The sequence below is a fragment of the Ammospiza caudacuta genome, chromosome 12, assembly GCF_027887145.1.
Source record: "Ammospiza caudacuta isolate bAmmCau1 chromosome 12, bAmmCau1.pri, whole genome shotgun sequence".
Taxonomy (NCBI): domain Eukaryota; kingdom Metazoa; phylum Chordata; class Aves; order Passeriformes; family Passerellidae; genus Ammospiza; species Ammospiza caudacuta.
The window spans coordinates 22,221,949-22,247,036 of NC_080604.1; the positions used below are offsets into that span (position 1 = coordinate 22,221,949).

The 25,088-nt window shown below is 53.9% G+C and overlaps 1 protein-coding gene across 1 annotated transcript in view; it reads right to left on the bottom strand.

Annotated features, from left to right (window-relative positions):
- PLXND1 (plexin D1) overlaps positions 1 to 25,088 on the bottom strand; it is a 67,477-nt gene that overhangs the window by 23,850 nt on the left and 18,539 nt on the right. The window contains exons 4-19 of the mRNA XM_058812749.1: positions 22,608 to 22,708; positions 21,821 to 21,950; positions 21,158 to 21,332; positions 19,614 to 19,722; positions 18,650 to 18,752; positions 16,651 to 16,758; positions 14,810 to 14,899; positions 13,899 to 13,992; positions 10,951 to 11,114; positions 10,039 to 10,190; positions 9,832 to 9,931; positions 6,688 to 6,827; positions 6,195 to 6,362; positions 4,237 to 4,327; positions 3,244 to 3,519; positions 2,197 to 2,346 (exon numbers count right to left, since the gene is read on the bottom strand). Of these exons, the coding sequence (XP_058668732.1) occupies positions 2,197 to 2,346; positions 3,244 to 3,519; positions 4,237 to 4,327; positions 6,195 to 6,362; positions 6,688 to 6,827; positions 9,832 to 9,931; positions 10,039 to 10,190; positions 10,951 to 11,114; positions 13,899 to 13,992; positions 14,810 to 14,899; positions 16,651 to 16,758; positions 18,650 to 18,752; positions 19,614 to 19,722; positions 21,158 to 21,332; positions 21,821 to 21,950; positions 22,608 to 22,708 (2,151 nt within the window). The remainder of the gene's footprint in view (positions 1 to 2,196; positions 2,347 to 3,243; positions 3,520 to 4,236; positions 4,328 to 6,194; positions 6,363 to 6,687; positions 6,828 to 9,831; positions 9,932 to 10,038; positions 10,191 to 10,950; positions 11,115 to 13,898; positions 13,993 to 14,809; positions 14,900 to 16,650; positions 16,759 to 18,649; positions 18,753 to 19,613; positions 19,723 to 21,157; positions 21,333 to 21,820; positions 21,951 to 22,607; positions 22,709 to 25,088) is intronic.

Sequence of the window (25,088 nt, forward strand, 5' to 3'; positions counted from 1 at the left end):
AGAAGGTGCTGGCTCTGCTCCCAGCCTGTACTTCTTGTGACAACAAGCACAAACCATTGGAGCTCAGTCCTTGGGTCTCCTGATCTCCAGAAGGGAAGAGGCCAGCACACATCACAGGCTGGCCAAGTTACTGGGTGCCGTTTACAAACAGCTCTTTGGGTCCTTGGGATGAAAGGATTCCACAGCATCATCTGAGAAGGAAAACTCATGACCACACAAGGCTTTCGCTTCTGGAAATGTGAGTTTCACTTCTCCCAAGGAACGAGAAGTGAGAGAAACTTGAGAAAAAAACCTTGAAATTAGGTAGGAAAGAGCTCCATATCTTATTATTTTAATTAATCACTTGATTAATCAAAATTAATCTTGATTTCCTGTGTCATGGAATGCCTCTGGGGAAGGTGCCCACCGGGGTGAAATTCCAGCAGCTCTCAGCCACTGGACCAAAGCTGTCCCACAAGCAGGATCTTCCCACCACCTGCACCACCAGACACACAGCTCCATCCTGAGGGAAATCTGGCCCTAGCTCTGGGAGCATGGGTGTGGGCATAGCTGCTGCCAGGGGAAGGCTCCAGGCACTGAGAGCTTTGGTCTCTACCCTGGCACACTGTCCAAGAGCCATGGTGCTGGCCAAGGACAGGAGCCACAGCACTGCAAGAGCACCCGGGCAGGTTTATGCAGCAGCCTCACAGCCACATGCCCAGCCTCAGGATCTCCACTTTTTCCCTCTGAAATGCTGCAATGAGGCAGCTCCTTAAGGTGTTTTGAGTCTTTCTTCCCTCACCAGCTCAGCCTTTTGCATTTTTCAGAGAAAAAAAAATCCCTCAGCTGCTGTTTAATTCAATGCTTAAACTGTTTGGTCATAAACAAAGATGAGCCTGAATGTCTTGACGAGTGTCTCTAGTGTAGTTGGAGAGCTCTACTCAACACTCAGTGCGAGCCAGGCAAGGCCCCTGCAGATTCTGCCCTGTGTCACCAAAGCCATTTCTTGTGTGTGACAAAGCAGCAGCCACTTGTGGAATGGCAGGCAAGGGCCCCAGCCATGCCTGTAGGTTTAGTAAGGGTGCACAGGTATGAATATAAGCAGATTAACTAGCTGCACCTTCATTGCTGGTGCACTCTGAACACCCTTGTGATATTTAGGGCTGGGTATCACTCTCCTGCTTCCTGGGGACTTGCCATGGTTGGTTAATGTCACACCAAGACTAGCAAACTCAAAAATTCCTTTTCTTCCACAAAGGAATTCCCCTGTTTCTCAGTTCTTACAAAAAAATGCTTTTAAATTACCCCATTTAAAATTCCTGTTAAGATGACTCAAGAAATTCTGTTACTTCTGCATTTCCATGTTTCCAGTTTGCAAAAGAATTTCATACACCTCAGACTGCTGGCAGTAAACGGGACAATCCTGTCAGCAAATTGGCAGTGCATTGTGCCTCTCTCCTGGGCAGCCCAGCTCCAGAGCTCTGCAGCTGCCTCCAGCTCTCCCTGCCCTCCCTGCCCATGCCTCAGGCCCCCATCCATCCCCTGCCGGCGCACGGACTGGGAGAGGGCAGTGGGGTCTCCCATGGGGCCGGAGGCATTTTCTCTCCAGATACACAGAGCCATGGTCACATCCCTGCGCGGCCACGGGCTGGCTCTGACATGAGGGAAACTGAGGCAAGCACAGCAGCTCAGTCCAGCCCTCTGGAAAACAGGACAGTAACAAACTGTGGGCAGTTGCAGACACAAAGAGAAACTGCAGCCCTGAACACTGAACTCAGCAGCGAGAAAGCAGCAGCCTTTGGAAGCCCTGAGTGCTGCTGTCACCCTCCCGTCAGGGACCCAGCTGGGTGAAGGCTGGGCTCTCATGGCCACTCACAGCCCTGCTGCTGGTGGGGCAGAGCTGATGGCTTAGAGCTGCAAGGAAATCCCCAAACACATCCCATGAGGAGCAGGAAATCAGTGCAGGCGACAACACCTCACATGCCTGAGGCCTCAGTGTGCCTCTCAGAGCTGAGCAGCGTCCCTGGGCACAGCGCTGGAGCTCAGTGGGTAGTGCTGGCTCAGAGCAGCCCTCAGCCTGGCCCCTGCAGCCTGCTGACTGCTGCCCTGCTGCAGCACAGCCTGCTCTGGCCCCCGTTCCCCTGTGCAGCCTCCTGCGGGGCGAGCTGGAGCTGGCAGGGGTGTGCAGGGACCCCCCTGCCCGCAGAGCCCACTCACCGTCACCGGCAGCTGCCTCTCCGAGGAGCTCAGCGACTCGTTGATGGAGCAGTGGATGACTTTGTCTGAAACAATCTGGATCTCACACGAGATCAGGCCGATTTTCACCTGGTATTCATTGCTTTCCAGGCCCAGGCTGTCAGGTTCTTTCTAAAGGCAGGAAAAAAATCAGGATGTCAGGCTGCAGCATAGCAGCCAGAATGGCAATCGATCTTCCTGCCTTACTTTCCATATTCCCTGCTGTTTTGCAGACCTGGGAAGACTCTCCCTCACCAAGGACATTTTTCCAGCACTCTGCAGGAAAGCCAAAACCAGGCCATTCCCCATTTTCCTGTTTCCCATTCTTCACTCAGCATGGGGCATAGGATGAACATGCCCCTCATGGAACCTGGAAAAATCTGCTTTTGATCGGGCCTGCTGTGCATGGAAGATAAGGATGTAAGCACCCATCTGGGAGGGGGGAAGGATGTACAATGGAGGGGACAGCCAGGGGATGCGCCTGCAAAGCCTGAGAAAGGGGGAGCGCATTTCTGGAGCACGTTGCAAACCATTAGGATATCCTGCAGCAAACAATGGCCTTTGAATTACTATTGCTCATTGTCCAGGCCAATCAGCTTCTGCACCCCAACTTCCTTGTGCACTGAGCTGAATACAGTAGCCAAAAGAGAAGAATGAATGATCTGTTACTGCAGGAATAAACACCTATTGTCAGGCCCTTCTGCAGCACCTGCCTGGTTTCAGGCCAGGGCATTGTAGTTCTTTTCCACATGTCCAGTATTTCATTTAGCCCCTTGCTAGAGCACCCTCCCCAGGCAGCTCTCTGTCATCATGCCTGAGAAGGCATCCCCAGACCATTTCCTGGGGTGGAGAGGTGCAGAAGCTGCAGGCTGAGCCAAAATCAGCTGCTCCTGCCACCCCAGTTCCCATCCACACCTTTGTCCTGTGTCTGTGGACAGTCCCCGTGCTGGTACTTAGGACTGAGGAGCTGCCCAGGGTGGAGATGGCAGCACGCAGAGAGAAGCAGAGCTGTAACCACCACCCTCTTACATGTATGACCAGAGTCAAGGGCTCGCCAGGATGATGCTTGATCCACTTCTCCTTCTTGGCTGTGGAGAACTGGGGGTCAGCGTAGTAGCCCAGGCTGAATTTGCTGACGTGCAGGGCCTCCTCGGGGTACATCTCCTCATCCAGGGCCGAGCGCTCGTCAGTGTAGAGGCGCCCATTGAGGTAGAAATCCACAGGGGCTGGCTTGGTCCCCGCAGTGACATTGGAGGCAGCTGGAGAGGGGCAGGTGATGGCCGTGTCTGTGTGCACCTTGCAGCGCTGAAAGAGGAGCACGAGCCCGTCAGAAACCAGCCCAGAGCGCTCCCAGCCCGCCCCGATGCACGGCCAGGCCCGCACCTTCACAGCTGGAGCAGGCACAGCTCTGCCCACACAGGGCACAGCCCTGCCCACACGGGGCACAGCCCTGCCCACACAGGGCACAGTCAGCCCACACGGGGCACAGCCCTGCCCACACGGGGCACAGCCAGCCCACATGGGGCACAGCCCTGCCCACACGGGGCACAGTCCTGCCCACACGGGGCACAGCCAGCCCACACGGGGCACAGTCCTGCCCACACGGGGCACAGCCAGCCCACATGGGGCACAGCCCTGCCCACACGGGGCACAGTCCTGCCCACACGGGGCACAGCCAGCCCACACGGGGCACAGTCCTGCCCACACGGGGCACAGCCCTGCCCACATGGGGCACAGCCCTGCCCACACGGGGCACAGTCCTGCCCACACGGGGCACAGCCAGCCCACATGGGGCACAGCCAGCCCACATGGGGCACAGTCCTGCCCACACGGGGCACAGCCGGCCCACATGGGGCACAGCCCTGCCCACACGGGGCACAGTCCTGCCCACACGGGGCACAGCCAGCCCACATGGGGCACAGCCCTGCCCACACGGGGCACAGCCCTGCCCACACGGGGCACAGCCCTGCCCACACGGGGCACAGTCGGCCCACACGGGGCACAGCTGGCCCACACACCCACCGTGTGCTCCCTGCCGATGCCGCGCACAGCCATGGACACGTTCTGCACCAGCCCAAAGCCTCTGCCTTCCAGCGTGATGATCCTGCCCCCGCTGCCACAAGGGAAGAAAGAGAGGCTGACTGTAGAGGACAGTGCAGCTGTGGGATGCGAGGGCTGCATCTTCCTCCCGTCATTTTCTCAGAGATGTTTCCAAGCTGCCTGAGCAGAAAATGTGACCCAATGGCCAAAGTCTTCTACTTATAGCAGAAGTAGGAAGCTACCTACACAGCTACCACAGTGTCACGGAAGAAAGGAAGGAAGGAGGAGTAGATGCTCTAGTGGAAAGGGGGGAGCCTCTTCCAGCATCAGTGAGCTGTCCACCTTACTTCCCACAGTCCAGAAGAGCAGGCTCTGCATGCCAGGGTATGCAGCAGGCATCCTGGCCACTGGCCATGGAAGTGACCTGTAAAGTGATGGCCAGGACACATCCCCTGCCCTTGCCCCCCTTGCCCCTGCCCTGCAGCAACCCACACAGAACTGTGAGACTTGGAGAGAGAAACATCCCTCATCCTACATCTTCCAGGAAGTTATGATTTAGATCAAAATGTGAAAATTGCTGTGTTTTGAATCTGCTTGGGGGGAATGCAACACATGAGCTTCCCACTGTGCAGTCAACTAACAAGATTAATGAGCAGCCCCAATGTGCACAAGGCAGAGCAAGGGCTGGAGAACCATCACCACTCATCTGCACCCTAGATCAACCTTCCCCATATCACATTTGACTTTCTTGGAGTATTTGCCAGGGAACAGGCAAGTCCTGTTATCTGAAGAGCACTCCAGGCACAGTGACTTTGGGCACAAGGCACCAGGGTTCTCTGAAGCCTGGGGTATCGCTAGGAAGTTATGACCCAAGTTTCTCACTAGCCTGTCACATCTGCAGACTAGTGTACAATTTTGCATTGGTTTAGATTTTGGTTATATGGATTATTTTATCAATATGGTAAGAGAAATCATAACCAGCTAAATTTTTACACAAGTTATTGGCACCTCATGGTCAATAGTCCAGCAAGGTGCTGAAGCAGTCAGACTGCAAGAGCCACGCCAGAGGCTGGAGAGAGCCTGCAGTTGCCATCTTCATTCTCTGAAATTTGGGAACGGCTCTAAGTACCAAGGAAGCAGACTAAGGTGACTGAGGAACACCCCAGTGGTTTCCTTTGTGACTGCAGGCAGGACATTCTTTCCTTGTCTCTTTTTAGACACTGCTCTCGCCGCTCAGCAGTTGGAAGCCTGGCTGAGTCATGGCTCTGCCTTTCCCCTAGCATTCCCACAGCCTGCAGCCTTGGCATTGTGCTTGGGAACAGAGAGGCAGCTTTGTTCCAAAGGGTCAGACCACTAGAGCCTGCTCCTGCTTGGCTCTGGCTGTGCTTTCAGCGATGTCCTGCTGCCCTCCCAGATTTCCTAGTCAGCCCTGGGTTTTTCAGCCTCCACAGGTGAGGAGGGTGGTTATTTCACTATGGTATCCAAATGAACAGAAGTCTGAGAACTCCACTGAGATGTGAAACTAAAAGCAACACACTTTAAAAATTAAATACTGTGACCTTGGGGAAGGTTGAAATCCAAAATTACAAATCTCATCCTCCAGCAGTTTTACTGCCAAGAAAAATCCTCAGGGTCTCATAGAGCCCCCACCTGGGCCTACCCAAAACACTCATGAGGTGTGCACAGTATTGTTACCAAGGCTGACATTTTTCCACTTGTAAATGCATCAAAATAAGCTATGTACAGTCCTGGTGTATGACACCTCTTCTTCTGTGCTGGGGTTACCCTGGAGCACCCCAAGAGCAAGCTAAGGTGCCCTCTATACCTGTCCAGCCCAGGGCTGAGAAGCTGCTTTCTCCTGGCAGGACCCTGTCCCCACCCTCTCCCCTTGGAACTGACCCCCTCTTTCCCAGGCTGCCTCAGCTAGGGCAGGCTCTCACCTGATCTGGCTCTTTTTGGGGTTGATGTCCGATATAACCGGGTTCTTCTCATACTTGAAAGTGATGTTGTGGCTGGCACAGGACTTGTTCTCGAACTGCACACAGACTGGCACGGCTGCGGTGAGCTCCGCGGCGGGCATGGTGCAGGTGATGCTGCTGTCCGTGCGGCTGCGGGGACAGGAGGGCGAGCTGCAGCCTGGCCTCACGCCCTGACAGGCAGCTGGCAGCCCCCCATGACAGGGGGACACGCTGGCTGGCATGTCACTCGCTCCAGTGCCACGCCACCCAGCTGCTCCTGCAGGCCTGCTGAGGGCAGCTCCCAGCTCAGCACCCGGTGCTGGGCCCGAGCACACACAGGGGAAGGGCAGGCAGGGGATGCCACACCAGCATGCAGTGGTGCCCCCCATCAAAACCCTCGCTCTCCCTGACTTCTTGGGGGACAATACCAACCTCTCATCACTACCCCAGTGCCAGCCCCCAGCCCTGCACCCACCTGAGGTCCGTGCACTGCTTGGAGGAGTTGATGAGGACACGGAGCTCTGAGCCGACATCCAGCCTACTGCCTCTGATGGTTACTCTTGTTCCTCCTGCCTTCGGGCCATTCAGAGGAGCTATGGACTGCACCACAGGAAGCTAAAAACAAAGGGGAAATCTGTTTTCTAGCCTGGTAAATCTGCAGTTGGATATTCCACACTGTACATGGGAATTGATTCAGAAGTTCGAGTAAGAGTTCCAGCACTGTAAGGCTCAAACAGCAGCACAGCAAAAGCTTTTGCTGGCAAGCTTTCAGAAAAAGAGAAGCTATACAAACGCTAAGGAGTAAGATCAAATAAAACCTCTGTGATTCTCAGTGGTCCCTAAATACTTGCTGTAAATGAAACATGGGGCCAAACAGGAGCCCAGGATCTCACCATTCCCTTCAGATTTCCAGCAGGAGGTCCAGAGCCAGTGACAGCACAAGGTCCATCAATAAAAGGAAATTTCTCACTCATTACTTCCCTCACCATCTCAGCCCTTCTAGATCCATGTCCTCCTAAATGCAAGGATAATGTTAAAGCCCCACTGGACGATGGCCTTGAGATCAGTAAAATGGCCACCTGGGTTTAGATAATTGAATATCAGACCCCTGCTAAGGAAGCTTCAAATCTGCATCTCTTGAGGCAACAGGAACTGAGGAGGAAGTTACTTTGCCTCTTGCCATTTGCAGCCTAAATTAGCGTGTATGTTATCTGTGTTTGCAGCCCCTGGAAATCTTCCTGAGATTCATGAGCTGGAGGCTTTGATAACTCACGTGGCGCTGAGCCCTCTTGTCTGCTCACAGGCACCCCAGGAGAGGCTGCTGGCAACATCCCTGCTCCGTTTGAGCAGGATAGCCAGGGCAGAGCAAATCATGATCCTGAGACACTTCCACAGGGCACTGGTGGCTCCCTCTCAGACAGACCCACCCCAGCCCATCCCTCGCTCGTGCAGAGCAGACCCTCGGCCCTTGCAGGTGGGCAGTGCAGTGCAGGCTGAGCCTGCTATTGATGCCTTGCCTGGCAGTCAAACACACAAACCCATGTGTTAACATCTATCCTTGCCCTTGTCCTACACTCAGATGGTTTTGCTCCTCTACTGACATCTCCTCTGTCAGTTCTGACCGTCACCCATTTCCACCAGATCTGTTTTGCTAATTTCTATTTCTCTGGTGTCTGCAGGCAGCTGTCTCCTGGCCTTGGCCCTTAACCCACATATTCATAAGTACAGCTATAGCATCAGCAGAGAGGATTACTCCTGTTCCCCAAAGCCCTTCCCCTTAGGCAGAGCCAGGGGCTGCTGCTCTTGGTGCACTGCCAGCACCAATCACCTCTATCCCAGCTTTGGCAAATCCAGCTCATCCACAGCCTGCTATAACCTCCTGAGGAAGCCTCTCCCTCCTCCTCAGTACAATTACAGCTGAATTCTGTCTCTTCTAGGCATGTATAATGGGGACTTTGAAAGATTTAGCACACAAACAGTATGTGGTATTTCATGAAGTATCTTCATTCTGAAAGGCTTTTAAACTTTTCCAGGCAACTGTACCAATGCCCAAGCTCAGGTCTCACCAAGACCAGCCTTACATGGTATAGGCTACTCCATTTGCATGCCATCAGATGGGAGAGGAAAACTAAGAAAACAGGAGTGTTGCTTGGTCTGCACATGGTATGAAAGCTACTTTCAGTGTGACACAGCTCCATCATGCAGTGTCCCTCCCCAACACGTGCACAAGGCAGGGCACTCCCTGTCTGCTCCAAGCTTTGCTAAGACAAACAAGACAGACAAACAGAGACAGACAGAGAGACAGCAGTTTTCTACTGTGCCACCCAAGCAGGAAGGGATCCTCTCCCTCTCCAGGGAGAAGCCTGCTCCCTAAGCTTGCCCCGGAGCTGCCGGCACAGGGCTGCCATGGACCCAGGCTGAGGTCAGGCTGGGCTTTGTTCAGCATTGGTGCTTCCACAGGTGTTTCCTGAGAGGCTTTTCCTCGCATGTTAGGAGCTGGTGAAGGAGCTGCCCAGCCCTGTTCCACTCTTGGGGCCCCTCTCCCCCCTCTCAGCCAGCAGTGAGGGATGTGCCAGCTCAGCACACACATCCTGAGGATCCCCAAACCAAGGGGGCTGTTGGGCTGTGAACCTGGACACCTGGAAACTGTGGAAATGGGATCTGGGAACTCCTGCTGAGACTGGCCTGCCTGTGCCATTGCTCCTCAGCCTCTCCCCATGCAGTGTCAGGCCTGGCTCTGCTGGGTGCTGGGGTGTGCCATGCCTGTGCTGGCTGCATGCTCTCAACTCCCTGCACAAACACCCAATCTGTCATTGGCTTCAGGGTGGGAGAATCACACTCCATGATCTGCCCCAAATCCCTCACAATGGCCACCAGGAATCAGTGTTTTCTGGGGCTCCAGGTCTCCTCCCAGGCCAACAACTTGCAGCACAGACTGTCCTGCCCCAGCTAAAGCTGCCATGGAGGCACAAAGCTCCAAGCACTGCACGTGCTCTCAGCACCCACCCAGCATGGCTGTCCATGAATACTGTCCAAGAAGAAGGTTCATGTTGGGAAGAGAAAAAATGCATGATTTCTCTTCAGGTTTATAGAGATGAAAGCTATCTTTGTGAAACAGCACAGCACAAAGTTATAAAGGGCTTTTCATTGCACAGTGACATGGGGTTAGCTTCAGTGTAATCCCTACACATTATTTAATGCAAAACGAACACAATCTCTGCAGCAAAAATATCGTTTTAAACAATGTGAGTTCATGCAATGTAACTTACACAGCACAAAGGGGCTTCACAAGTCTCAAAAAATCTCACAGGTTGTAACAACACTTCAGCAAAAGAGGTAGAAGAAAACTGAGCTCCTTTTCATAGCAGGAGAATTGCCAATAGAGCTGGAATGCTACAGAGCCCTGCAGGAGCTGAGTCTGGGAGCGTGGCTGTGCTGCCAGCATCCTGCTGTGGCCCTGCCACACCCCACACAGGTAACCACAGGTGAGGTGACACCTCAGCAGCTCCTTAAGGACCCCAAGATGTAGTTGTAGATCCTATTTCTCAGCCAGCTGGGGGAGGCATAGGGAGCTGCACACCACTTTAAGGGGCACAGGAATCACCATAGGAACACTCACCACGTAGGAGTAGCGCTCCCTGGACCTCCCCTCCCGGCTCACGTTGACCGTGACCACGTCCGAGAATGCCTCCGCAGCCTCTCCGGTCTCGCACACCACTCTGTGGATGGAGGAGGCGGATGGCAGCGGTGAAGGGCAGCAGCAGCTGGCTCTGCCTGGCCCAGGGACATGCAGGGGCCGTGCTCCCTCCCCGGCTCCCCCACTCACGTCTCAGACACGACGTATCTGTGTGGCAGCGGGGCGCAGCGCACGGCGCCCACGCGCACGGCGCCCGCGATGTCGCTGAAGCGCCGGCCCAGGTTCCTCCCGCGGATGGTCAGCAGCGTGCCCCCCTCCAGCGGCCCCCGCAGCGGCTCGATCTGCAGCACCAAGGGGCAGGGCACAAGGTCAGAGCATCACAGCGCCCCACAATAGGTTGGGTTGGAAGAGACCTCAAAGATCATCTACGATTCATGCCATTGGCAGGGACACCTGCCACTAGACCGGGTCGGGGAGAACCAGGAGCTTCTGGCCTCCATCCCTGAGCCAATCCTGGTGTCCAAGCACCACCTGAGCCCTGTGAAGCAGACAGAATCACTCCTCACACTCCTGCTTGCCCAGTGCACCCAACACCAGGGTCTCCTCGCTCCGGCTTGGCGGAGGAGAAACCACCACACTTCTCTGCTGTGTTGGGCAGTGGGGTTTAGTCACGGACCACTTCATCTGCAAACACATCTGGGAAGCAACATGCTTTCTTCCACAGACCAGCTTTGAACCCACTCCTACACCACTGGTTTCACCGGACAGCTGCTTCTCCCATTGTTGTGAGGGGACAGAGCATTGGTCATGGCAACACCCCAGTGCTGCGAGGGGACAGGGGACTGGCCATTACTGTGCTGCTGTTGTTTTTCCCTCTAACATGATGAAGACTGGATCCTGTCACTAGCAAGATGTCCTTGACAGCATAGAAAGCCAGTGAATAATTCAGCGCTGGCCTGGAGCCCATCCCATGCCAGGGACAATGCGCAGATCCTCCCCTGCTCCAGGCAGCACAGTGCAGCCTGTCCCACCCTTGGCACCACCTGCCACCTCACGCCATGCCCCACTGCCAGCACCCTCCGTGCTGCCTGCGGGTCTTACCTTGCGAATCTCCGGAGGCGGGCAGGCCTCAGCGACCTGTGGAGGCTCGGTCTGCAGCCTGCAGCTGGAGCTGCTCTCGCTCCAGAGGCAGCGGTGGCCCAGGTCCTCCCTGCCCAGGCACTGGGAGCAGTCGGCACTGCCGGTCGCGCAGTTGTACACCTCCACTGAGCACCAGAGACAAAGACAGCGTGAGCTCCTACACCTCCACTGAGCACCAGAGACAAAGACAGCGTGAGCTCCTACACCTCCACTGAGCACCAGAGACAAAGACAGCGTGAGCTCCAGGCCTGAGGCTCTCGCAGCTTTGCTGAGCCTGAGGCACTCCAACCCTCCCCGCTCCCACCACCTGCCCGCTACATAAATCCCAGGAAAATCTGAAATCCAGCGGATCAGCAGAGCACACAGCAAGACAAGGGAGCCCTTGGCTGCCATCCTGCAGATTTCCCAGAAGGCCTGGGCGCTTGTTCACACTACAATATAATTTAGCACGTTCTTTTCCTTTTTCTCCCCCTTGAAAAACAAGCAACACCCAAACTTGGAACCTTTTGTCAATTAATGCTACGTTTCCAACTCTCAGCATCCACATGGGAAGCTGCTTGGCAAAGCTGGCTCCATTCTGCCAGGAAAGCAATCACATTGCTTCCACACTGACAAAAAATGGGGTAGTTTATGCTTTGTACAGTGTTTACAGTTCTTTCCTTCCCCCTGTGACCGCAGACCCCTTTCATTGACTTCTTCTTCCTTCAGATCTGCTCAGCTCAACTTCCATATGTTTTTCTTATACTGCCTTCACATCTCCATTAGCTGGTGCCCTGGGTTACATTTCCTCTCCAGCCTCAAGACTTCTGCCACTGAAGTGTGGGTATCCATGGAGGTAGCAGTCAGAAATGCTCAGGAAACATGGCTTTCACACCCTTTTCCCCACAGGAGACTTTGCAGCAGCACATAAAGCACAGAAACAGACACATTTGGCACTTCTGCTCACAGAAGCATCTTAAGGCACTTCCTGAGCAACTAATGAGTCCCTCAGCCTCAACGCTCTGCTGTGCTGTGCTAATGAAACTTCATCAGCACCACCACTGCCTGTATCATGCTAACAAAACATCACTGGTACTGGGGGTCTCTCCTATTCTCCACAATAAAAGCCTATTCCATGTCAATTGCAGTCTCCCCAGGGGATTACACTGGTGGTTTTCCAACCAATAGCAGATCTTGTATTCCTTCAATGGACTATCAAAACAGAGTGTAAAATAAAAGCTAATAAGCATTGAAATAACAAACAACAACATCAGTGATTTCATTAAAGACATTTTAAAAGATGCCCATGTTTGTCTGGCAGATCTCTGATGCAAGGCAGTCTCTCTAATGTGACTCACACCAGCCTGAGCAAAGCGAGGAGCCAGAGCAGCACAACAGTCCCGTGGGAACTCCAAATATTCTTGCCAATTCCGATGGATGCAAACATGGCCTATGTAAACGAGCTCCTTCTCCATGCAGGAGGAGGGGAATTCCACCACGCTTTTTCTGCTGTGGCTCCTGCTCCCAGCGCCACCCACACAGAGAACTGAGTCTTCTACCCAGCCAAAACCCCATGTCCCACCCCCCTCCTCAGGGTTACCACTGTATTGCAAAACTATGCCCTCTTCTTTCTGCAGAGAAACCAGATCTCATGCCTGTCCATGCTGGTATTTCCAGGTATTTTCACTTTGCAAGATAATCCTCCTCCATTGGCAGGGGTTTACCATGGGGAAACGTTTCTATCCTGGTCACTGGTCGCTGGTGCTCATGTCCTTCTCCCTGTCACAGCTATCCTCCAAAGGAAAGCTCTCTTTGGGCTCTCCTCCTCCTCTGCACCTCAGATAAATCAGCCCCTTCTGCCGCAGCTCTGACCCTGGCGAGAGGCGAAGGAGCTCGGCAGGGCTGCTCCAGACAGCCTGGCAAGGGCACCTGTGGGCACGCTGCTGTGCCAGCCCCGCTGGGCATGCTGCTGTGGCTGTGCCAGCCCTGCTGGGCACGCCGCTGTGCCGGGCACGCTGGGCACGCCGCTGTGGCTGTGCCAGCCCCGCTGGGCACGCTGCTGTGGCTGTGCCAGCCCCGCCGGGCACACTGCTGTGGCTGTGCCAGCCCTGCTGGGCACGCCGCTGTGCCGGGCACGCTGGGCACGCTGCTGTGGCTGTGCCAGCCCCGCCGGGCACGCCGCTGTGGCTGTGCCAGCCCCGCTGGGCACGCTGCTGTGGCTGTGCCAGCCCCGCTGGGCACGCCGCTGTGGCTGTGCCAGCCCCGCTGGGCACGCTGCTGTGGCTGTGCCAGCCCCGCTCCGAGCCCGACCCTTGGGCCCGTCCTGCCTGCCCACCCTGCCTGAGTCTGACTCACTTTGGCTCTGACTGCCGGCCTTCCTCGGTTTGCTGATGTAGCAAGGGCTTTTTTGGGAATCCAGCCACTCTTTGCAGAGACAGAGAACAGGCCAGGGGTGAAATGTGCTTACACATTTTATTCCTTCTCAGCAGAGGAAGCAAAAAGAAGGACTCAGTTTTCACAGCATGTGGAACCTCGATGGCATGCTCCTGTGAGAGCTGAGGGAAGAACCCTGCCCCATCCCTTCTCTCCCCGGGAGGAATTCCTCTCTAGCTCACACCCCAATGGGAGCACCAGGTGAGCTGAGCCATGCACGCTGGCAGGTGAGACCTGAGCTGCCTGCACTCCTGGGCAGGGCTCGACTCTGGCTGGCTGTAATAGGGATGTGTGGGTGCCAGCCTGGGCTCTGGGCTCACGTTCATGGGGGTGACTCTGGGTAAATACCAGAGCTTTTTGCATGTGCCTGAGAGAAGGAACTGCACTGTGCCCACTGGAGCCACGGTCTCTCTCCTGCAGCCATAAACTCTGCCCAGGTTTGAGAGTCGCTCAAGCCAACCAGATGAGAGAAGCATAAAAATATTTTCAACTCAGACCTGTCATCATCTCTGGACTGTCGATAAATCTGTCTGGTTTGTCCTTCAGCTGGAGGTTCACTGGGAAGCGATGGCTTTTCTCTGATGTGTGGAGCTGCGCACAAAAAACAAACAAAACCTTATGAAATTTATTCAAATAGGAGGTTACATACACACACACACCCCCCCCATGGATTGACCTTTCTTGCGAGGCTTCTTTGACCACTGCTCCTCCAGACACAAGAGTGTTATCCTTAGCAGAAGAAGTGGGACAGCTGTTTTAATAATTTTGCTGAAGTCCTAGTAAAGGGCACCAGGACACAGTGCATATCGTGGTGAGCACAGAGCCCTGGGTTGCTGCTATTTTTAGCAGAAATGGACAGGAAAACGAACAGCCTGGACTGTCTGCACATTCTCAGTGTGGGGCTGTGACACAGGTGACGTGATAGGAAAGTGCTCTTCTCCAGCTTCCACTTGCAATGTTCCTACTGGTGGAAGCCCAAATGTTTGCTGCATTTTGCAGGTGCAGTTTGCCCTCCAACAACCACACTGCTTTCCAGTGAGCATCACAGCATTTTCTCGGGCCAATTCCTTGTTCAAAATAAAAGCTACAGAAATAGCAATCCTGAAAGGTGGCCAAATTTTTTGCCTGAACTAAACTCTTCCCATTTATAAAGGCAAACAAGCAGCCCTTTCCCAAGCCCCAGGGAGGGCCAAAGCCATTGCACAGAGCTGGGACACAGCACCAGTGACATGTGTGTGCCCCGCCAGCATCAGCGCATGCAGAGAGCCCAGAGGGGCAAACGCAGGAGTGAGAGATGGAGGGAAGAGAGCAAGTGGAGTCCACTGCCACGTGGGAGGCTGGGGGTGAGACCCTGCTGCCCTCAGACCTGATCCCCAGCCTGGGGGAAGCAGGGTCACCCTGGACTCACCAGCACGTGCACACACTCCACGGCAGAGGAGTTCACCCAGCGTGCCTCAAACGTCCCGTCTGCCCCAAAATGGCACTCCAGAGCTGTCTCCTAGGAGAGGGAAGACAAGGGCAGAACAGCTGCAACAACCATTTTGTGCAGTTCTCTGTCTGTCAGTCCATCAGCAGGGGCCATGTCCCACCTTGATTCTGTCACTGGCACCTGAACTCTGCCCAAGTCAAACAGGAAATCAGTACCTGACACCAAAGGTGCAGAGTAGGTGCTGTGCCTGGCCCACAGCACACACAGACCAGATGTGCCTGGTTGGGCTCTTGTAACCCCAACAGCTCCTCTGGGCTGAGGTGTGTGCAACTCCTGCTGTAGTACAGACTGAGAGCCAACATTGTCCCAGGCCACCTTCCCCAAACCAGCCCAAACCAGTCGGTGATTTGGGCTCAAAGTCACCTTCCTCTTCCTCCTCCCAACAACTACACTGAGCAAATCTCTAATTCAAACATGACCCAGCCAAGAACAGGTTCAAAGACAGAATTCTGTGCTGTTGTCCTGATAACACAAGGATGATATCCTGCACCAAATTATTGCCATGCCTGCATCCTGCAGGAAAAAATCCTATCTCCAAGCAGTTGATGCTATACCACTACTGAGGTCTAACTACCCTTTGAAAACTAGCAGATCTGATAAAAGACATGGAGGGAAGCAGCAGGCTGCTGGCAGGCAGTGCTGGCTCAGCAAACACCCAGGCAGAACCTTGCCCAGGCTGCCCCCAGCCCTGGCCCCATGCCCTGCGGTGCCCCTGCTGCAGCAAAGGGGCTGGGCACACGGCTCTGGGGCTCCCAGCTTCAGCAGCACTCGCCAGTTCCTCCAGAGAGGGAAGCAGAAGAAATCCTGCCCGGCAGCCTGGGACAATGAGCAGAAGGTGATGGAAGGAAGTCACACTGCCAGAGCCTCTCCTGCTGCCCCTTTCCTGCTGACTCCGTTTCCTGTGGGTTCCATGCACTATTGCTTCCTCCTCAGCCACCTCCAGCATCCAGACAGGAAGAAGGATTTCTCACCCTGTTTTGCTGATTGCAGAGGTCACAGCCTCCTTCCTGGAGGCTGGAGCTGTGCAGGAAGAGGCCACCCCATAGAGGCACGAGGGTCTGCTCTGCCCTGTGCTGAGGGCAAGGAGGCACGGTGGGAGTGGTGCCTCCACAGCACCCTCCAGCACGCCAGAACAGCTCCACCAGCACTTCCAGAATTCTCCTCTGCTGAAGAACAAGGAGCCACTTGGCTGCCCAGGATGCTGGAATCATCAGCAGGGGCAAGGCAAACCTGGCCCCATGAGCCCTGCTGTTCTGAGCCAAAATTACTCAGGGCAGCTCTCTACAAACACCAGGGCTTACTCAAGCACTTTCCCAGTGCTCAGCCTCTTTGCCCCAAATTCCTCTGGTCCTGTCTGGCATGCAGCACATCTCCAAAGGCAACATTTGATGTCCACTCCCGCTTTTTGCTGTTAGAATTAGCATGTCAGAAAATTTCACAAAAATACTTTTTCACATCAAACAAGCTCTGTAGTGATGTCCTGAAAGACATTTTCACGCCAAATGAGCTCTGAAAATCTGAAGTTAAACAATGCTTCCATGCTGTACTCAAACACTGTGGCTCAGACAGGGCTCCCTGCCCCTCACTCAGAGCTGTGTCCTTGTTCCTCACACAGGCACTGGGGCCGGGCTGGATGTGGGGTTGGGAGAGCTGACACTGGCATGCTCTGTGGTGGAGCACACATCCACAAGGGAACAGGGAGTTTTATTTCCCCCAAACACCTGTCCAAACCTTCCCAATGCCTTTAGGAACTCATTTACCTTAGCGAAAGTTGCATTGGCCAGTGAGATCATGATGTTCTGAGATACACCCGTGGGCATTGGCTCCAAAGGGGCAGGTACTATCTGAGGACAGTCAATTTTCTTCTGCTAGGTACAAAAATAAGAAAAAAAAAGGGATTAGGTGGGTGCATGCTGAGCATCCTCAGCAACAAGAGAAGAGGAACATCAAAGTCCTTGATAAGATTAATTTCACTGGGAAATGGGCACTGCCAGGTGCACAGTGACCGTGTACCTGCACCTCAGCTGCCACTCTGGCCGTGACAGGGCCAGAATAACTCTGAAAGGAGGCACTGCCTCCTGCAATGGCAGATGCACCAGTGTGAGCCTCTCGCAGCCCTGTGGGCCATGCTGCACCCAGTGCCCTGCTCACTCCTGGCAGCACCTGCAGGGTCTGTGCACCAGGGCCTCTGCCCTGCATGGCAGCACTGCAGGGCACAGGCTGCCTGTGCACGGACAGGGGGGTGAGCAGCTGCAGGGGCTTCAATGAGGGGCTGCAGCCGTAGGGCAGCTGCAGTGAAAGGCTTAAAGGAAACGGAAAAATTATTTTAAAAGGTCATCTGTCTCCTTACTTTTGTTCTTGTTTTAAATTGATGTCTCAGACACTGGAGCGGACTCAGAATTCCAGTCTATGTGACAAACCCGTCCTGTTCTCTCAAGAGATGTAAATCACACTGCGAAACTACAGCAAAAATGAAGCCAGATTGTGCATGGCCCCAGGGTACATCCAGAGTAATGCCTGTGACAGTGGAGCCATTGGGCTAAAAGACAACACAATACTTGGTCCATTATGCAGAATCATTTGCAGCAAGCAAGATTTCCTCTCGCTTGCATTAAGGGTTATCCTGCTGTGGCTCCACTGATGCCAGTGCTGCTGCTGCTCCAAGGAGAGGCTGAGCCTGCCCTCCCAGTGCTGGGATGCCCGTTCAGACACATCCCTGCAGCTGGACACATCCCTGGGACCAGATATGCAGTCAAGGAGAGACTTCTCTCCTGCCCTCCCCAGACCTAGGCAGGGGTCAGGGAACTACCTGGAAGTGCATGTTTGACTGTGGAAAAAATATTTCACTTCCGTCAGGACACTTATCTAACCAAGCATAGTTGGTGCTGCCTAAACAAGGAGATTAAATAACAGAGATGAATGTGATAAGGGAAGCAAAACAGCAAAGCAAACAACTGGAGAGAAATTTCACTCCCAAGCCTCTTCCAAGGAAATAAAAAGAGTTAAAATTAAACCAGCACAGCTACAATTTCAAGCAAAACCTCCCCTGGCCTGGTGAGTCCTCACATGTCACCAGAGCTGGCACAGCTTCCCAGAGAAATACATTTTACAGGACTGATTAACTTGTCATCCTGTAGCCCCTTCTCCTGCTGTTCACCAGCCACCAGAAATAGAGCTTCTGGCTGAATATATCCTTCACATCTGGATCAGAGGAAGCAGGCAGAATGTCCAAGATGCTGCGGATGGAGCTGGTAGGATGCAGCTTTCCCTACAGAGCCATGCTCAGGTGCAGCTGCACCAGCGATGGTTTGTTTACCAAAAGCTCCAACTGCACGATGAAAGCACCGTGTTTCCAGGGCTACAGAGCACCTCTGCTGCTCACGAGATCAGCAGGAGGCACAGAGAGAAAACAAACATGCCCAAGCAGGTCAGCCTCCAGCCCAACTGTACCTCTGGAGCAGGGGATCCAAGGAAGTGAGCCCTTTGCTAATTCAGGACCAAGCCAGGGCAGTCCCCAGGTGACCCCACAGCCCTGATGTCACCCAGTGTCACTGCTGGACTGGCACCCCCAAGTCCCTGGCAGGAGCAGCACAGCAGTGCCCAGCAGCACGCGCAGCAAGAGCACCCAGTGCCCCAAGAGCCAGCGTGTGCCAGCCCCTGCAGGGCTCCCCAGGCCCTGGCACAGGACAGGAGCCAGCAGGGCACAGGGCAGGGCCACTGGAGGAGGCTGGGAGCCGAGCAGCACGGGGCAACGCTCACCTCCATCCGCAGAGCATCCTCACACTGCGAGCGGTTGGAGACGCAGCTGTAGGCAGAGGGGCACCAGTGACACTTCCACCTGGCTGAGAGGCAGCTGGTGCACCTGCAATGGCAAAGGCAGGGTGAGGAAAGCAGAGTTAGGGTGCTCAGAGGGGCCACACCTCAGCCCTGCAACCCATCTCCACACTGTTCACCCTTTAATGGTGCCTAGAGAAACCCATGGCAAGTGCTGGATTATCCTCTCCTCTCCCTGGCAGCTGGCAGGGAATGTGGCCAGAGCCCATCACCCCCAGGCATCCCTGCCCGGCCTCAGGCCACAGCAGACTGAGAGTCACCTTCCTCTGCTTAGCAAAAAATGTTTTTCCCCAAAAAACGCTCTTTCCCTCATCTGTCTCTCTGAGGAGCCTGGCATGCTGGACCTGACTGAGACTGTCCCTGCTGTTTAGACAGGCATGGGAGTGCTGGTGAGCCCTGTGGTCAGGTCCTGATGCTACGCTCCTGAGAGGTGGATGGGTTTGGGTGTGTGCCACCAGAGCCCCCTCAAGCTGATGGGGGCATGTGACTGCTCCCACCCAGGGCTGGAAGGAGCCAGAGAGCTTGAGCCTCCCCTCCCCAGTGCCCACAGATTGCTGGGGAGGCCCCCTCTGCTGCTGAAGGGTTAACAGAACAAGCTTTATATAAAAATATCATTTATGTTTAAAAGAAACCCAACATGTCCAGATGGCTTGAGGACCCTCCTCTGGCAGCACATCTCCCACGATGCTGCCAAATCCTGCCCAGGCCCCCAGCTGCCTTCTCTCAGGAGCTGAGCTCCCCCATTAGCCCCACGCAGCGGAACCCCCGTCCAGCTCTGTGCTGGCACCCTCCCAGCCCCAAACTGCCCCACCAGTGCCACCCCCGTGCCACCCCCGCCCTGCCAACACCTGCCCACGGTCCTCCCTGCCTGCACTCTCGGGACACTTACGCTCTCGTGGGGTAAATGTTCCCAATCCTTTTGCAATCATAGATGGTGAAATTGGCCCGGATTATGTTTTTGTTGTTGACCCGGAGAGAAGTTTCAACGACCACGTGGTCTGAGAAAATCAAGCCAAAGAATATTGGGTTGCAACAGCCCCTTGCTCGCACTCACACTCAGCAGACAAGAGAGACTCTTGGGAAAACAAAGGCTAAATATGATTTGTTTTCTCTAGGGCTTCCTCCGAGCTGCATGTCCGAACTTGGACCAGCCATCCTTTCTCCTCTGAATTCAGCTCTTCCCTCCTAAATCAGCACTTTACTTTACTCTCACAAAGAAGAACATGGTGACTTGCAGCACAAAATTCCAGCATGTTATGCAAGTGTTAATTAGCAGACTTAATTATTGTCTTCACATACAGTTGGTGCTAAACTATAATTTTTAAAATGTGGTAATTAAAACATGTTGGTTATCATGTTTTAAAATCCCGCTCACTTTCCCTGTGCCAACAAACCTGCAGAGAGGGGAAATCCCTTTTTTGGCTGCTCAACACACCATACTACCTTCCCTCCCCCCAGAATTGCCTATTTTTTTTTTCATTGCAATTTTGCCATATAAGCACCAGAGAGAAGAAACAATGCCTCTTTCAGAATACAGACAATAAATCAGCGCACTGGATTCCAGAAATTCATTTGGACATTGCTGAAACCAATAATACAGAGCAGTTAAAGATCTCCCATTCTTTGGATAGTTTGGGAGGAAAGCAATGCAGCTCTACAAAGTGGAATTTTCAAAAGGACTAGCTAATTCTCCCCTCACTCAAGTCAGCCATCTTCAACAACACATTCACTCCAGGCTTGAAGGATGAGAACTTTACAAGCACTCAAGTCTGGAATAAAGCATCAAACTTCTCCAAGGCACAGAGAGGGGCTGACAGCATCCCTAAGTGGCCAGTTCAGACCTGGTCAGCTCAGCCAGCAGCTCAGCTGGCTTCAGCCTCATCCCCTCTGGAGGCTGCTCCGTGGAGCTCGACAGGCATCCCCCTTTGGCAAACAGGGGACACCGGACACCTCTGGCTGGCTTTGGACTGAAAAATGGGGCTAAGAGTTCCTGAGCTCCTTTAGGTACCCACTTGCTCTTCCTCCAGAACTCTCCTGAAAGGCAGCGTGTGTTTTGGAGGGAAATCGAACAAAGCAATTGAAAATATCAATTAAAAAACCTATATTATTTGACCAGGGCTAGAACATTTTTGGCTTAGTACATACTAAATCTAAAGCAGAAGCTCAAACCAGATAAAAATAAGTACGTGAACTGGCATTTAAATTCTGATGTTTAAAACAAAAATTAATAGATTTGAAATACTATCAATTCATGTAAAGATGGTGGAACTCCTACACTTCAGAGTCATATGCCCTGTAAAACAGACACAGCTTCGGGCTTTTCTTCCCTGTATGTCTTAACTGCACATACAACTGAAAAAATAAATAAAGCCTATTAAAAATTGTGTCCACAAAAGTTGTTAGAAGGAACCCATCTTGTTTGTTTTTGCATACCTTGGTCATCAGGAAATGCTGGATATTTCTCACGTGAAAGCAAACTGCAATAAATAAATTGGTTTACATAATCCCCAGCGACTCTGGCTACCGTGCGGATGTTGTTTCCATAGTCACATGAAATATCTGTTCCATTCAAGTTCGGGATAGTTCCATTTATTTGTATTATCAGGGCCTACATTAGACAAAAAAGTCATCTATTATCACAGAAAATTATATTTAGAAATTGTCAACATTTTAGAAGCTTTTCAGAGGTAGGCAACTCCAAAACAAGCCCACAGACAGGGTCTGTCTTGAAACAAATAATATTTTTATAAAAAACCTTTAAAATATAATTAAAATACTTTTAAATAGCAGCAATACAAAACCAGGAAATGAGTTGACTCAGCTGTCTGCAGCTGACTGTGTTTCAAATTTCGCGACCCTGCCCTGTGTGTTTGGAGCAGCAGCTCTGGGTGCTGTTTCCCTGCAGGCTTGGCACGCAGCTGGCTCAGGCTCGGGGTGCAGCAGGTCACCCCGATGCAGCAGCATGCAGCAGAGCTCAGCATCCCCTGGCCACACGCAGGAGCCGTGCTGCTCCACGGCACGAGCAGGGGTGGGCAGAGCAGGCTGCGGCTCCACGGGCCCTGCAGGGGATTGATTGGGAACTGGCTGCAAACGCACCGGGTTCTCTTTGTCAATGCTGATCTCAGGCTCCAGGATGGTCATGGAAGGGCACTGCTGCACTCCTTCACTCACGCTCACCCAGAAGTTGGCCCCTGTGAAGTCTGTGCACTCATGCTGCAGAGAACACCTGCAACGAACAGAGGAACAGCTCGCGATTGACAAGTTTTAAAACAGGTGATAAAAACGTTGAATTCCTTGGGAGAGAAGAGAAAATCTTGCGTCTGTATGTTTCTCCTTCATCCATGCAGCCTAAGCCTTAACATTTGCTGCTATGGTTTAAGTGTCTGCTTGCCATGATAACAATGTGTACTCCCACAGCACCAGTGGAGCAGCAGGATTGAGGAAGGCAGGAAAAGGCCAGGCTGAACCCAAACTCAGGAGGAGAGGATGACATGTTGTCTGACATATTCAGTTTGCAAATGTGGAATCTAATTTTGAATATTCCCTTTTGCATGTGATTATCTTCTACTGATAGATGATGAGATCCGCAGGGGCAAATGGACTTTCACAGGGGGTGGGTTCTCCCAGTCCCACGGTTTGACACCCACAAGAGAGTCTTTGCATCGGCAGGTGCCTGTGGCATGACAATGCAGCTATGGTGAAACCTGGGCTCTGAAGAACATCCCAACCCTTTGGGCCAGACACAGTACTTTCTAACAGCACGTATTTTGTAAGGACTGCTGGTACCGTGACTGTGGGGAAAGGCAGAAGGCACCACAAACTCCTGCAGGGCTGAGGGCAAGGGCACGCCAAGCACACCTGGGCACGGCGGGGCGGGTCCTACCTGGTCTCCATGGTGCACCACCCGCAGTAGGCGTCAGCAGCGGCCAGGCACTCCACGCACGTCGAGTACTGGCTGCAGGCAGCCACCTTCACCCGGGTCATCTGCACAACAACAGCACAGTGCTCCAAACGCAGCACAGCCCCACAGCAACAGCACAGTGCTCCAAACGCGGCACAGCCCCACAGCAACAGCACAGTGCTCCAAACGCGGCACAGCCCCACAGCAACAGCACAGCGCTCCCAAATACAGCACAGCCCCACAGCAACAGCACAGTGCTGCCAAAGGCGGCACAGCCCCACAACAACAGCACAGCGCTCCCAAATACAGCACAGCCCCACAGCAACAGCACAGTGCTCCAAACGCGGCACAGCCCCACAGCAACAGCACAGTGCTCCAAACGCGGCACAGCCCCACAGCAACAGCACAGTGCTGCCAAATGCAGCACAGCCCCACAGCAACAGCACAGCGCTCCCAAATACAGCACAGCCCCACAGCAACAGCACAGTGCTGCCAAATGCAGCACAGCCCCACAGCAACAGCACAGCGCTCCCAAATACAGCACAGCCCCACAGCAACAGCACAGTGCTGCCAAATGCAGCACAGCCCCACAACAACAGCACAGCGCTCCCAAAGACAGCACAGCCCCACAACAACAGCACAGTGCTCCAAACGCGGCACAGCCCCACAGCAACAGCACAGCGCTCCCAAATACAGCACAGCCCCACAGCAACAGCACAGTGCTGCCAAATGCAGCACAGCCCCACAGCAACAGCACAGCGCTCCCAAATACAGCACAGCCCCACAGCAACAGCACAGTGCTGCCAAAGGCGGCACAGCCCCACAACAACAGCACAGTGCTCCCAAATACAGCACAGCCCCACAACAACAGCACAGTGCTCCAAACGCGGCACAGCCCCACAACAACAGCACAGTGCTGCCAAAGGCGGCACAGCCCCACAGCAACAGCACAGGGCTCCAAATGCAGCACAGCCCCACAACAACAGCACAGTGCTCCAAACGCGGCACAGCCCCACAACAACAGCACAGTGCTGCCAAAGGCGGCACAGCCCCACAGCAACAGCACAGTGCTCCAAATGCAGCACAGCCCCACAACAGCAGCACAGGGCTCCAAACGCAGCACAGCCCCACAACAGCAGCACAGGGCTCCAAATGCAGCACAGCCCCACAACAGCAGCACAGTGCTGCCAAAGGCAGCACAGCCCCACGGGACCCCCGCCCGGCTGGACGCAGCCGCACGGCCACGAGCAGCTGGACACAGGACACCAGCGCCTCAGCTGAGACACCCCTGCCCTGGAGCACGGGCACCCAGCATGCCAGGAGCAAGCCCTGGCACGGCTTGGAAGCTGCAGCTGTGCCACGGCCACCTGGCATGGGGATGAGCCCAAGAAGCCACCTGCTGCCCACTGGGGGCCCCCAGAGCCTGTCCAAGCCCGGAGCTGCGAGGCCCAAGACAGGAATGATGCCCTAGGGCTCAGGAATCCACAGGGTTTGCAGCCAGCTTAGCTGGGCTAGGCTGGGCTGAGCTGCTCCTTATCATCTGGTGCCATGGCAGGAGCCATGCGAGACCAGGTTACAGAACGGGACACTGCACCTTTCAGAGGTGTCAGATGGACACAGTTTTACAGCTTGTCCCTCTCTTGTGAAAAGCTCTCACCCAGACCTGCAGAAAGCTCCTCTCCAGACACAGCCCAGCACTCTCTGGCTGTTTACACAAAGATCAGAAAGCAGCACCACTCTAGAAACCTTGATTTGTGAAAAAAATCAAAGTACCTCTGGGGACTCACTTGGCAGGAGCAGTTGGAAGGGAAAGCATGTGTTAGTTTCTGCTCTCACCTTCTTTGATCTCTAAACATTTGGGAAGGAAACCTGAGTGGTTTGGAACAGTGGGGACTGAAAATGTGAGGTGCCAAGAGCCCTGAGCTCCCACCAGGCAAGCACAGTCCAGGCTGCAGCCCCACTTCACTCACAGCACCTCACTGCTTCCAGCCCTGCAGGGCTCAGCAACCCCACCCCAACCCTGTCCAGCTCCTGAGGAGCCTCCCAGGATGCTCTCTCCACCAAAGAGAAACTAACTCATCGCATTTATTGGAAAAGGAGCAGTCAGAGGAGGCACCACGAGCACCACACCAGCTGTTTGATCAGCCCGAGTGGAGGGCACAGCCCAGCCAGGGGCTGAGATGAGCCAGTCAGAGCCATCAGCTGAAGAGGCTTCCTGAGAGGGGTCTGTGAAACGATAATGACCAATCTACAGAGAATTAGAGCTTGGAAAATACAAATGCAACATGTAACACTTGGGGTGGTGCATCTGTTTTGACAGATTAAAATGTAATTCAGGACAAAGCCTCAGTGCCTGGAGCGCTCCGCTCTCATCTTCCTACTCTGTTAACTTGATGGAGACAGGACCGCCTGCCTGTACCTGCTGCAGCTCTCCAGGTCTCTGCAGAGCCCTCCTGCCAAGCA